Source organism: Corvus kubaryi, unplaced genomic scaffold, assembly GCF_017639235.1.
Source record: "Corvus kubaryi isolate FWS band 111438036 unplaced genomic scaffold, C.kubaryi_AGA036_p1.0 37300, whole genome shotgun sequence".
In the NCBI taxonomy this organism is placed as follows: Eukaryota; Metazoa; Chordata; class Aves; order Passeriformes; family Corvidae; genus Corvus; species Corvus kubaryi.
The window spans coordinates 7,069,783-7,081,492 of NW_024581093.1; the positions used below are offsets into that span (position 1 = coordinate 7,069,783).

At 41.6% G+C, this 11,710-nt stretch overlaps 1 protein-coding gene across 1 annotated transcript in view; it reads left to right on the plus strand.

Annotated features, from left to right (window-relative positions):
- The first annotated feature begins 196 nt into the window (after positions 1–196).
- BBS2 (Bardet-Biedl syndrome 2) overlaps positions 197–11,710 on the plus strand; it is an 18,670-nt gene continuing 7,156 nt past the window's right edge. The window contains exons 1-8 of the mRNA XM_042027402.1: positions 197–394; positions 1,755–1,982; positions 2,359–2,484; positions 2,765–2,827; positions 5,277–5,354; positions 7,522–7,626; positions 8,493–8,579; positions 9,873–10,008. Coding sequence (XP_041883336.1) covers positions 278–394; positions 1,755–1,982; positions 2,359–2,484; positions 2,765–2,827; positions 5,277–5,354; positions 7,522–7,626; positions 8,493–8,579; positions 9,873–10,008 — 940 coding nt within the window. The 5' untranslated portion in view covers positions 197–277. The remainder of the gene's footprint in view (positions 395–1,754; positions 1,983–2,358; positions 2,485–2,764; positions 2,828–5,276; positions 5,355–7,521; positions 7,627–8,492; positions 8,580–9,872; positions 10,009–11,710) is intronic.

Below are 11,710 nucleotides of genomic sequence, written 5' to 3' on the forward strand. Positions count from 1 at the left end.
TGCCCCCGGTTCCTCTGCCCTGCTCCCCCAGTCCCATCTCCCCCATTGCCCCCGGTTCCCCCCATTCCCCCGCCTCAGCCCACAGGGCCCCCCCACGCCGGCCCCACAGCGCCCCCCCGCGGCCGCCCCTCGGGCCGCGCCCCTCCCGCTGACGCGGCTCCTGCGCGTGCGCGCGGGCGGTGCCGGTGCCGGCGGATCCGCGTCCGGCGGCGGCCCCCGAGGCCCGGCCCGGCCCGGCCCTCCCCGGCGTGCCCCGCCCCGCGGCCTCTCGCCCATCATGTTGGTGCCCGTGTTCACGCTGAAGCTCAACCATAAGATCCTGCCCCGTATGGTGGCGCTGGGCCGGTACGACGGGACGCACCCCTGCCTGGCGGCCGCCACGCAGGCGGGCAAGGTAACGGGGCAGGAGTAGCCTCGGCGGCTGCGGCGCGGCCTGGCCCGGCCGAGCAGCCCGGGCGGCCGCCGCGGAAGCCGCGCTAACCCCCGCCAACCCCCGCCAGCTCCCCTGCGCCAGGGCTGAGCAGAGCTCGGAGCTGGAGGCTTATGTCCCTTGCCCCCGGCAGGCCCCCGAGCTGCGTGCGGGGACGCGATGCTCGAAGCCTCGCTCTGCGGCAGCAGGGAGCTTACAAGCATTAATAGCAGGTGACGAGGCTGAGCAGTGGCAGAGGTGCCCAGAGAGGCTGTGGAGTCTTCAGCCCTGGGGATATTCAAAAGCTGTCTGTACACAATCTGGAGTAACACGCTCTAGGGGACCCTGTTGGAGCAGGAGGTTGGACTAGGGGACTTCTGTGACTTCTTCCAGCCGGAACCACTTTACAAACCGAAGTCGCCAAGGAAACTTTCACGTTTTCTAGCAGACAACGGGACTTTTTGAAGCTGTGGGTTTTATCATGCAGTTCTCAGAGCAGTGAGACTTGGCACTGTTACAGACCAAGCTCCGTGCTGATAACAGGGCTGAGGTTTCTGTGAGTGATGCACAAACAGCCTGACGGGAACAGAGAGCATCCTGTGTGCTATGATTGAGTTAGAAACGTAAACAAAACAGAGTTTAGTACAACCCGACTAACAAAGCATAGATTGAAGCATAAAACCACAGAGGCACTTAGGTTGTAAATACAAACGGGGTTCATCTGTGATGTTTCCCAGCATTATTCATTTTATTTGGTGCCTTTAGGAACAGCATAGAACAAGGGCTTGTCCGAGGGACAGACTGCACAGCCAGAAAGCAAACTGTTGAGCCTGTGATCCTCTTACTTGGCTCCAAACTATTAAAGAGCATTGGTCAGTGAGAGTGAAACCATACTTATTATTCTTCCTTTTTAAATTAACCACGTTCGCCTACAGATGGAGGTTACAGATATGTACCAGGTAAATTGTCCTGAATGGTTGGGGTGTTTTGCAAACACTGCTACCAGCTGGAGGTAATTTGTTTAGTTTGTTGTTGCTCCTTTGGTTTCCTGTTTTTGCCTTACTCTGAAGAGTTATCAGTTGTCATTTTCAGAAACCAACAAAACAATGGTGTTGCAACTCCACTGGCTAGAGCACTGTTTTTCCTGCCATTTCCCTTTTTCTAGTATAGTTTAAAGAATAACTGTGAGAAATACTATTGTCAGTAACCCCCAGTCTTTTGTCCTCATTTAGGTTGAGTGAATGCCTTCTTCCCCATTGCAGTTATTATCCAAACAATAGTCTTTAGTGTTTGTATACAAACAGATACATTTGTTGTATTAATATTTATATCTTGGTTTCTACAGGTTTTTATTCACAATCCTCATGCCCGAGGACAGAGAACAAACACAAACCGAATGGTGCAAAGTAACCAAGATTCAGACATCTCTCTTCTGAACATTAATCAAGGGATCACTTGTCTGACTTCAGGGGTGCTGAACCCTCAGCTGGGTTATGATTGTCTTCTGGTTGGAACACAGACTAATTTATTGGCTTATGATGTGTATAACAACTCGGATTTGTTTTACAGAGAGGCAAGTTGATGTAACTGTCTGCTTTTTTTACTATCTTCATCATTTTCTGTTGCTTTTAATTGTAAAGATTGCAGTTTTTACATTACTTCGTCAATTGTCTGTGCTATGTATTATTTCCATTACTATATTCAGAACATTTTGTCTCTAGAATATCTGCAGTATTTCAAAATTAATATATGAAAATTTATTCTCACACATACAGATACACATTGCATTCATATGTCACATCACCTAGCAAGACCAAATTGAAAAAAAATAGTAGGCATTCAGAGCTCAGCTAAACTGACAGTGATAATGTTGGAAGCTCTCTTCTTGATTTGTGTACTCTGATGTATGATTGTCTGCTGTTTCTTTTTCCTTTAATGCTTCTCTGTAGGTTTCAGATGGAGCCAATGCAATAGTTCTTGGAAAGCTGGGAGATATTTCACCTCCACTTGCTATTATTGGTGGAAACTGTGCCCTGCAGGGCTTTGATTATGAAGGAAATGACCGTTTTTGGACGGTAAGGCCAGGCATAATAGTTTTGATGTTATTAGAAGATTCTTTCAATGGCAGTAATTCATCTTGATTTTTTTTTTTTTTAATATTATAAGTATTAATTTAGTTGTTGATTGTTCTTAGTTTATCTCAGGCCTTAAATTGTGTTTTGGCCATGTATTCAGTGCACTCAGAAGTTGCTTGAACACTGATTGTGTCAATTGTTCTGTTGCAGTTGAGATAATAAAAATAATTCAGCTTCTGACAGCTGTGACCATCACTGAGTACTGTCCTTCTCTTTGCAGGTTACTGGAGACAACGTTCGTTCCTTAGCACTGTGTGACTTTGATGGTGATGGGAAAGCTGAGGTTTGTAACCATTTACACACAAATTCAGCTGTTCTTGTGGTCTTGTAAGTGAGATGATAAAAAAACCCCCTTCGGTTATCAAATACAACTGACTTATATTACCAGTTAAAGTTTCTCATTTTTGTTTACACCAGTAACAACACAATGAAATGCCTGTGGTCATCACCTGGCAAGGCATCTATTTTAGTGGTATTTCTTTAATATAGTTATAAACTCTTAAATTTCAGAGGAACAACTTGCAAGCATCTTATATGTAAAAGTGAACTTTTAAAAAGCTGTCCTTTTGAAAAGCTTCACTTACACTTGGTAAAATCAAGAAATCTGTCTTCACATCCAGCCCTCCTGTTTCCGAATAGTGAGTGGGGAAATGAAATAGTCTTTGCTTTGCTGATTTAAAATGACAGTAACTTGTAACAGACATCTTGCTAATATGATGTGAGACAAACAATAGGAAATAGCTGCCATTCTGATCATGCAGGTTGCAAGAGATGGGTGAAATTGAATTTGTATGGCATTCTCTTTTGGAAATGTTCCTTCATCCCAGAGGAACAATTGTGCTTCTAAATATGAATCTTTAAGAAGAGTAATGATTTCCTAGTATACATCAGATGCAAATCGATATGAAGTTAAATCATTATGCTAAAAATACTTACTTTTGTCATCTGTTGTAGAACTTTAAGCATAATTACTTAAGCTTCTTGGTTTAGTTCCTGAAAAATCCTTGTTTGGAATATCGAATTGGGCTATGTAATAGTGATGTGTAAATGGCCTCAACACTTTTCACGTGTTTTTTATAAGCACAAAACTGATACAGACACTGCATCATTGGGATCTTCAGGAAGTCAAACGATTTCTGCACAGCTCCTCTTTGTATTTTTTTAATGTGCTGAGAGGCGTTCATAGAGAGTGGAGATAGTGTACAAGGATTCAGAAAACAGGGAAGTGATTTATGGCACTAATTGTAAATGGTTTACTCTTGTGCTTTTCAGTGGGTTTTGCTATATTTTTCTGCTTGATCAAGGTTCATTCTCGGCAGTTGGTGTAATGTGGTGCTACTCTGAGCTGAGTAGAGCTGGATGCAATGTCCAACTAACTTGTTGGACCAGTTACCCCAACATGCGTTTACTGAAATTTTTTAGAGTTCTTTTTGATCTTAATTATCTAGGTGATTTTAAAGAGTTTTTACTTATTTATTTACTTTTATTTGTGGCTTTTGTGAAACTGCCTCTGGTTTAAAACTGAAGTTCTGAGAAAATGCACAGAAGCAGCTTCCTAAATTATCACTTTGTGTCTTACCTGGTAAATGACTGTGCTAGCTTCATTTCTGTTCTTTTTGCCCTTGTAAAAACATGTTTACATTTAAAATAGACTGATTCTAAAACTACATGAATATCCTTTTAGTAGCTAACAGAACTAACTTGTCACTGCCTTCCTCAGGATTTTTAGATTGATGAAGGTTACTTTCTCTCATCTTGCAAAAGACTTGTGGGGCAGAACTTCGACTTGCTCTTTCAAATTTCTGTCCAGTGGAATGAAAGTCACTGAGGTGGATGTGGTAAATCAAAAAAATGAAAAAAATCTATGCACCTTGGGAAAATACAGCATCGCCAGTAATTGTTTCAAGATTGTGTGCTTTTAGCTGGTTGCCTTTTTCTGGTGGTTGCAATTTGGTCAAGAAATCTGTGCTTCTTAAATATGTAAATTGTTGTAAATTATTTAAATAGCTGCAGTAGACTTAACTTGATATGATTTAGGTTGACATAATCTGAAGCATTTTTACTTGGGAAGTAAAAAAGCCTCTAATCTTTTTAAAAATCCAACTTTGTTACGGATTTGTATCTCTTTTGCAAAGTAAAGATGAAAGGCTCATGGGTTCCAGTGGGGAAAAGTACTACCAGGTTTAGACTTTGATTTATAATTCTGTTTGTCATTGATTTGACGAATGACTTTATGGACTGAGCAGATCTGCTCCTTGGTTTCTCAATTTGCAAAAGAGAGCCTGAGCATTGTCACCTTCTTCAGTACGAGCTTTTCCACTGGGCTCCTTTTCAGTTAATGCCTTCTAGGAAACAGGAAAAGAATGCTAAGAAACAGGAAAAGAACTAAAATGTGGGAAACATCAAGGAATGAGGAGGCAGAAGACCCAATCCAGTGCTTTATATCAAGATAAAGCCCATTTTCCTTCTACTTTGCAGTAGTGGCAGCCACCACTTAAGTTGGAGGAGCAGAGATGGTCGATTCTTGGATTCATTGGTTTTTGTTTGTTTTGGGGGATTTTGTGTGTGTTTGTTTGCTTAATAAGGGATCTTCAGTGCAACACTGGCAACATTTCATAGATCTGTTGAAGCCTCTTCATTGCTGGACTTGAAATATTAATTTTTCCTCTGGATCCTGGTGCTTGCTTCCTTAGGTTGAATAATTATTTTTAAGGAGCACTATTTTTTTTCAGCTTCTTGTTGGCTCTGAAGATTTTGACATCCGCGTGTTTAAAGAAGATGAAATTGTGGCAGAAATGTCAGAGACTGAGGTAAATTATTTCTGGCTAATGTTTATTATAGTTGCTGACAGAGCTGAAAGTGTTGTGTACTCCAAAGCTTCTCTGGTTCAGATTTACTGTGTAGTTAAGTAGTTACTTAACTATTTGGCACACTATCTATTCTGCTAGAACAGCAAAAGTTCGAGTTTAATAATATCTTTCATTATGCAGGGGGCTTTTTGCTTTGTTTATTTACAAACCTTTCACCCCATTAAGAAAAGTGACTATTCTTGGCTGACAGTCAGGACCCTGTGCAAGGGTGATTAAGGTTGCTGGATTGTGATGGAAGCTCTTGGTGTCCTTCTGAGTAAAAGGATGTCTTCTACGGTTTTCCTCAAATGTTTTTGATGCAATCATAATGATGTAACTTGTCCCTGTGTGTATATCCAGACAGTGCATGGCATGATGGAAGGGGGATGCCCAGACAAAACTGGAAGTTTATATTGCAATTGGAGTTACACACTAGCTATTTAAAAAGAGCTGTGGTGACTAAAGTAAGGTATGGGGCAGAAAGGTTTACAGAGGGGTAAATAAAAGGTGTAGGAGTTGCTGTTTAGCTTAAGAATTGAGAGAAGATCCCCACTGATTTTGGTTTCTTGGAAAGGAGTAAAATACCGTTATCACTGCTTTTAGAAGTGTTCTCAGTCTTGTCATGGCCCTGCTAGACCCAAGGCAGAGTAAGGCCACAGACCTTTGTCCTTAATGATCTGAGGTCTCCCTGCTGCCCAAGATAGGGCTAAAAGGCTTTGCTAATAAACCACTTATGAAGAGCTATAAAAGACAAATCCAGGCACTGTTCTGGAAAAGGAGGCTGTTGCTATCACTACAATTAGAATTGGACCTGTAGTATGTTCTGCTCTCTGTGCAGTAGTCAGTCTGGTCATGTAGATATTTCTAGTTAAAAGAAAGGTCCGTCACTCTCAAGTGTGATTTATTTCCAGATCCTCAGTAGAATTGTTTTAAATTCACACCTGCAGTCATAGGAGGCCTGTTACAATTCTACTGTTCTGATACAAAAGGACACAGCTGAACCTAAACCTTTCTTTTTTGAAAGGTAAATTCAGGGAACAATGTCTTTATACATTATGTTTGGTTTGGAAGTCTTGGATAGTTTTCATTTTCTGTATTTAATCACTTACTCTAGTGAAACTGAAGCTGTAGGCTGTTGGTGATTCTTGTAAATGGACAATTAGGTATAAATTTAGGTAGTATCGTTACATTTGAGTTTCTGACTGTTGCTGTGGTCTTCTGTCCTTACTGGGTGCTCGTAATTTAGTTTGATACTTAGGAAAGACTCTGCAGAAGATTGTGAGAGGAAAGGATAAAGGGTTTGGAAACAAAGTTTTGTGGTAAAAACATCCAAGGACCACAGTCAGATGAGTTTAAATAAGAAGTTGGGGAAGAATTTAATTGAAGGAAGTCTCCTGTGCTACGTTGTACAGAAGGCCAGACAGATGATTGCAATTGTTCCTCCTGACATTAAAATCTCTAGTCTCAGTGCGTGGAAAAACCTGCATTTCCAATGAGAACCTCAATGAGGAATGGGTCTTAAAAGGAGTGAGAAACAGGCCAAGTTACGACTCTCAGGTCTTTCCGCAGAGCTTATTCAGGTAGGACACCTAGCCTGGTGTTCCAGTTGTGTTCCAAAGAAGTCCAACTGTGGGAGTTTTTAATCTTTATCTTACTAGTACTGGGCAAAGATTTTTCTACCAGTAATATCTCCAGGGCTCTACCAACCCAGCCAAGTTGAACCTTTGGCATCATCAGCTCCTTAAGCTTAAGGAATGTTGTGTGTAGTTTCTCAATGATAGTGTGTTAGCACTGATGACCACAGGAATCCTATGAGCAGTTGTTTTGCTGCCTGTGGTAGGAAATAGTTGGTCGAAGTACACAGTTTGAGGGCAGTTCTGCAATCCTTGCTGAAGTGTGTCCTAACACTGGCAATACAGCTTGTGTGAGGAAATCCTACAAGGCCTTCAGTGATTTCAGACTGATTCTTAGAAGTAGTTACTTCAGTATTCAATGCTTCCTACAACAGACTTACTTACCATTGAAGAACTGTAGGCTTCATATGATAGATCTATAGCCTGTTCCCTGTTACTCGAAGTTGCACAAGTTTTCAGTCCTGTATCCTCTCTGTCCCTCCTTTCCCCCCCAGACTGTCACTGCACTTAGCCCCATGTATGGCAGTCGCTTTGGCTACGCTCTTGCTAATGGCACCGTCGGAGTTTATAACAAGACAGCGCGGTACTGGAGGATTAAGGTTAGTCCATTGTTGGAGTATCATTGCTGGAAGCTTGAAGGCTCCCAGGAGACTTGGTATCTAATTTCAGGTCATTCTGATGTTACCCTTAAGTGAACTTTGCTGAGCAGAGAATTGAATGTAATTTTGTTCTTACAAAATCTACCTGTTTTTATAGGTTCATATAAAATACCAGGTCAGTTCCTGCAGTACTTTTGGGCTGTTGGTCGTGGTTTTAACCACAGGGGTACAGCCATACAACTAGGGATTCTTCAGCTTAACAACAGAGACATTGGAGTTCATGTTAGGAGATCCTCTGGTTGGATCAATAAACTGTTTTTCAGAGACTGAAATCTTGCATTGTCTGTGTTCAAGGTTAATTTTTCTCATCAATAGCAATTTCCTGCTCCAGCAAACCAGTTTGGCAAGATCCTTTCCTGATGCTCATTTTAATATAACACAGAGTAGTATATTTAATAGTAATAAGAAGATTCCTCAAGAGGTGGCAGGAAGAGGCTCATGGCTGTCCTCAGTGGTCTCATTTTATGACAGCGTTGAAGCCCTGATTTTTTTTTTTTTTTCCTAGAGGATTTTGTTTTTTACACTTTGTTTTTGTGAGTTCTAATCATTTGCTTGGATGGAAATGTATTCAAAGTAATGATCAGGTCCTTTGAAAGCACTGTACTAGATTAGTAGTGCAAGGGCTAAGGTGTCACATGTGTGTGTGACCTTAGAAATAGTAATGCTCAAACTTACTGTTCAGAGAAATAGTTGTATTTCTTTCTGTACTCTCTGTAGTCTTGTAGTCCAGTGTTTTGCATGTGCCAAGCATGTGCAGTTTAGAAAACATACCCAAGCTTAATTTGTTCTCTCTTTTCTGTCCTCAGTCAAAAAACCAAGCCATGAGCATACATGCGTTTGACCTGAACTCTGATGGAGTGTGTGAGTTGATCACTGGGTGGTCTAATGGGAAGGTGAGTTTATACAGGGGGAAAATGAGGAGCTGTAGTTATGGGGGCTGTGTTTGAACAAGGCTGTTAAGTTATCTGAAGAACAACAGCCAAAAAATGAAAAAGACTGAGAAACCTGAGCGCTGCAGATCTGTTGCAATAAACCTAGTTTAGCTGGTGAGTCCTGTGCCAAGTGCATGATCAGAGAAAAACTGCTTCCCCTGCTTAGCTCAGAGTCAATTGCTAAGGTGTGGCAAGTTGTTTCCATGGCAGCAGAGATCATATGCTGCATCCTAGAGCTCTTGGGTGTCTCTATTCAGGTGTGTCTTGAGGACACGCTAATAATCCTCTGCAGTGTTTCCTGGCTGTTCCCAAACTACAGGGAAGACAAAGCAGTTATGTAACAGGAGAGCAGCGTCAGTCTTGACTGTGGCAGGATTAATCAAGCGTTATTTCATTTTATGTAAAGGCATTCTATACAGCTTAGTCTTTTAAGCCTGTTCCTTGGTATTCCCCTTTGCCAGAAATGACTGTTTTAACTGCCACATCTCTCCTGGATGCAGCTTGCCAGGTTTTTCTGTAAAGGCTGTGCTTTTTTCTTCACGCCTCTTATTACTCTCATTAGCCTGCGGCACTTTAAGAGCTTCATATCAAGCTGACAGTCTGGAGCCCAGATGTGTTGTAACTTAAGTTGGATTAGATGTGTAACATTGTTAAAGAGGGAACCTCTCCTTGCTTTACTCCTGTTCTTTTCCACTGGCAGTCTCTACCCTACTTGTTGGTCTGAAACAGTCCATAGCTCCTAGAAAGAGTAATGCTGTGACCTGTGCTTTGGAAAATTCACGGTGTGTGGAACTGAGCCCACCTCACCCTTCTTATCCAATGAAAGATAATTGAAAGTTGTGGTATTTGTGTATAAAAATAATTCACCACACAAGGGCTCCAGCTAAGAGGAGAGGTTGTAAGTACTGCATTAAGGTTATTTCTGGTTTAGTCCCATCATTGCTGCATCATATGTGCATAAACTTTCCAGTGCAGACTTGCAGTCCCTTTTATTTCCTTCCTTTTTTAGTTTTGTAATTTAGGGAAGCATCTCAGAAGAGAAATTCCTTCTAGCTCCTTCTAGAGCCTGTCTAGAGGTCATTTCTTGGTAGTATTTTTTTTCATGTGTGATGTTTGGATGAGCAGAGCTGCAACTTTACCTGCAGTTCTGTGAGCAGAGCTGGCTTTCAGTTAACAGCTCAAACTGTGGCTTGACATGTGTTTTGGAGTTGGCTTTTCTCTTCATGCTGAGACTTAGAACTTCTGTTGTTCCAGGTTGATGCACGCAGTGACCGGACTGGGGAGGTCATCTTTAAGGACAACTTCGCTTCCTCGATTGCAGGACTGGTGGAGGGGGATTACAGAATGGATGGGAGCACCCAGTTAATCTGCTGCTCAATTGATGGTGAAGGTAAAAGCATTGTTCAGGATATTAATGTAATATACAGTAATATCAGGCACATCACATCATCTCATATTAGCTAAACATTGCTTTGGTTCCAACATTTTGTGTGCCAAATTCCCTTTGCTTTATGTGCAGTTAAGGGAATTTTGAGTTACGCTATCTCTAAACAGGATTTTGAATATTGCCTTCTCTGTGAAAATCAGCATGTGTTTCATTATGATCCAAGAAACCATCAGAATTCATTTGTCTAATGGAAGAAACCCCATCCTAATGCAAAGATAATGATATTCAGTACAGACTCTGGTTCTTCAGGCTACATTATAATAGATGAATGTATAGGAAATCTTTTTTTCCTGTGTTTTAGTTCTTTGGCTGCTTTTCACTAGGTAAAGGTGTTTAAAGAACTAAGGGCGTGTGTGTTTTGGTTTTCTTCTGCAGATGAAGAGTTTTTATATTAGAAATTTTAGATGTTAACAGTGCTTTGTTTCCTGGAAAATGCTATCCTGAGATTGGAGAAGTGGTGGATTTATCCCACCATGCATTCAAGAAGTCAGACCTGGTTATTGTGAGTGGAAACAAATATGATCACAGATTATTTAAATAAGCTCAGTATGAATTTACAGGGATGGCTCCAGGAAAGACACTGGTGTGATTATCCGACTCCTTGGCGTCAGTGGCCTGAGACAAGCAGGTCTGGCACAACCTATTTGAAACAAAAGCCTGTCCTTGTTAAATAGCAGAGTGTTTTGCTGTCTGTCTTAATCACAGGCTGTGGGAATTTGCTGCACTTGGGCTTCAGCTTATAAAGCTTTTTCCCAAGCTTACAGAAGGGGAGCATTGTAAGCAGTTCTGGAGAACCTTGTCCTAGCAGAGCTGTGTAGGTTGGTATCCTTGAATGCAGTCATCCTTTTCTGGTGGGTCCATTGTAAACAAGCCTTGGCACGATGGGGATCCCTTTAGGCCTTAGTAATTAGTGTGGCTGGGGTAATATAGACAATATTATTAGAGTTCTATTTGGGACCAGCATCCTTTCACATGAGGTGTTGTTCTGTGTTGCATTCTGTGTCATTTTAAATGAATTACTCACTCAGAAATAATAAAGTGGGTCCTTTCATCGGAGGATAGTGTGCAAGCTGGATGATTTCAAGTTCCATGCAACTTTTTACAGGGCAGCAGTCATGCAATCAGGCAGCATATTCTTCCCAGGTAAAAGATTTTTGTCCCTGGCTTTCATTGTCAGCTGCAATCAGAGCACACAGCCTTAGAGCAAAATGGAAGTTGTCTCATCACCTGTTCAGGTGCTCTGTCTCCACAGACAGTTAGAGGTATTTCCATAACTCTGTGCTCCACTGGGCTACTGGGAAACAAATCTTACCCCTTGAAGTGAAGTATCCCTTGATTTGGGGAAAAACTGATGTGGGTAAATCTTGTTTACTGGCTGATTAACAGTGACTTACAGTCACTTCTAGACAGCAACAACTCCTCTGACCAGCTCTAGAAATCCAGGTACACATTTTATTAATTTTGCATAATTGTAAGCTTGCCTGAGCGCCTGAAAGAATGATTGCAGTGGGAATCCTCTTGCAAAAGGACTGGGTGTTGCACTTGTGTGGTCAGGTGAGTAAAGCTTAAAGACAGGTTGGAAATCCACGTTTTTTTCTTTTTTTTTTCTTTTTTTTCTTTTTTTCTTTTTTCTTTTTTTCTTTTT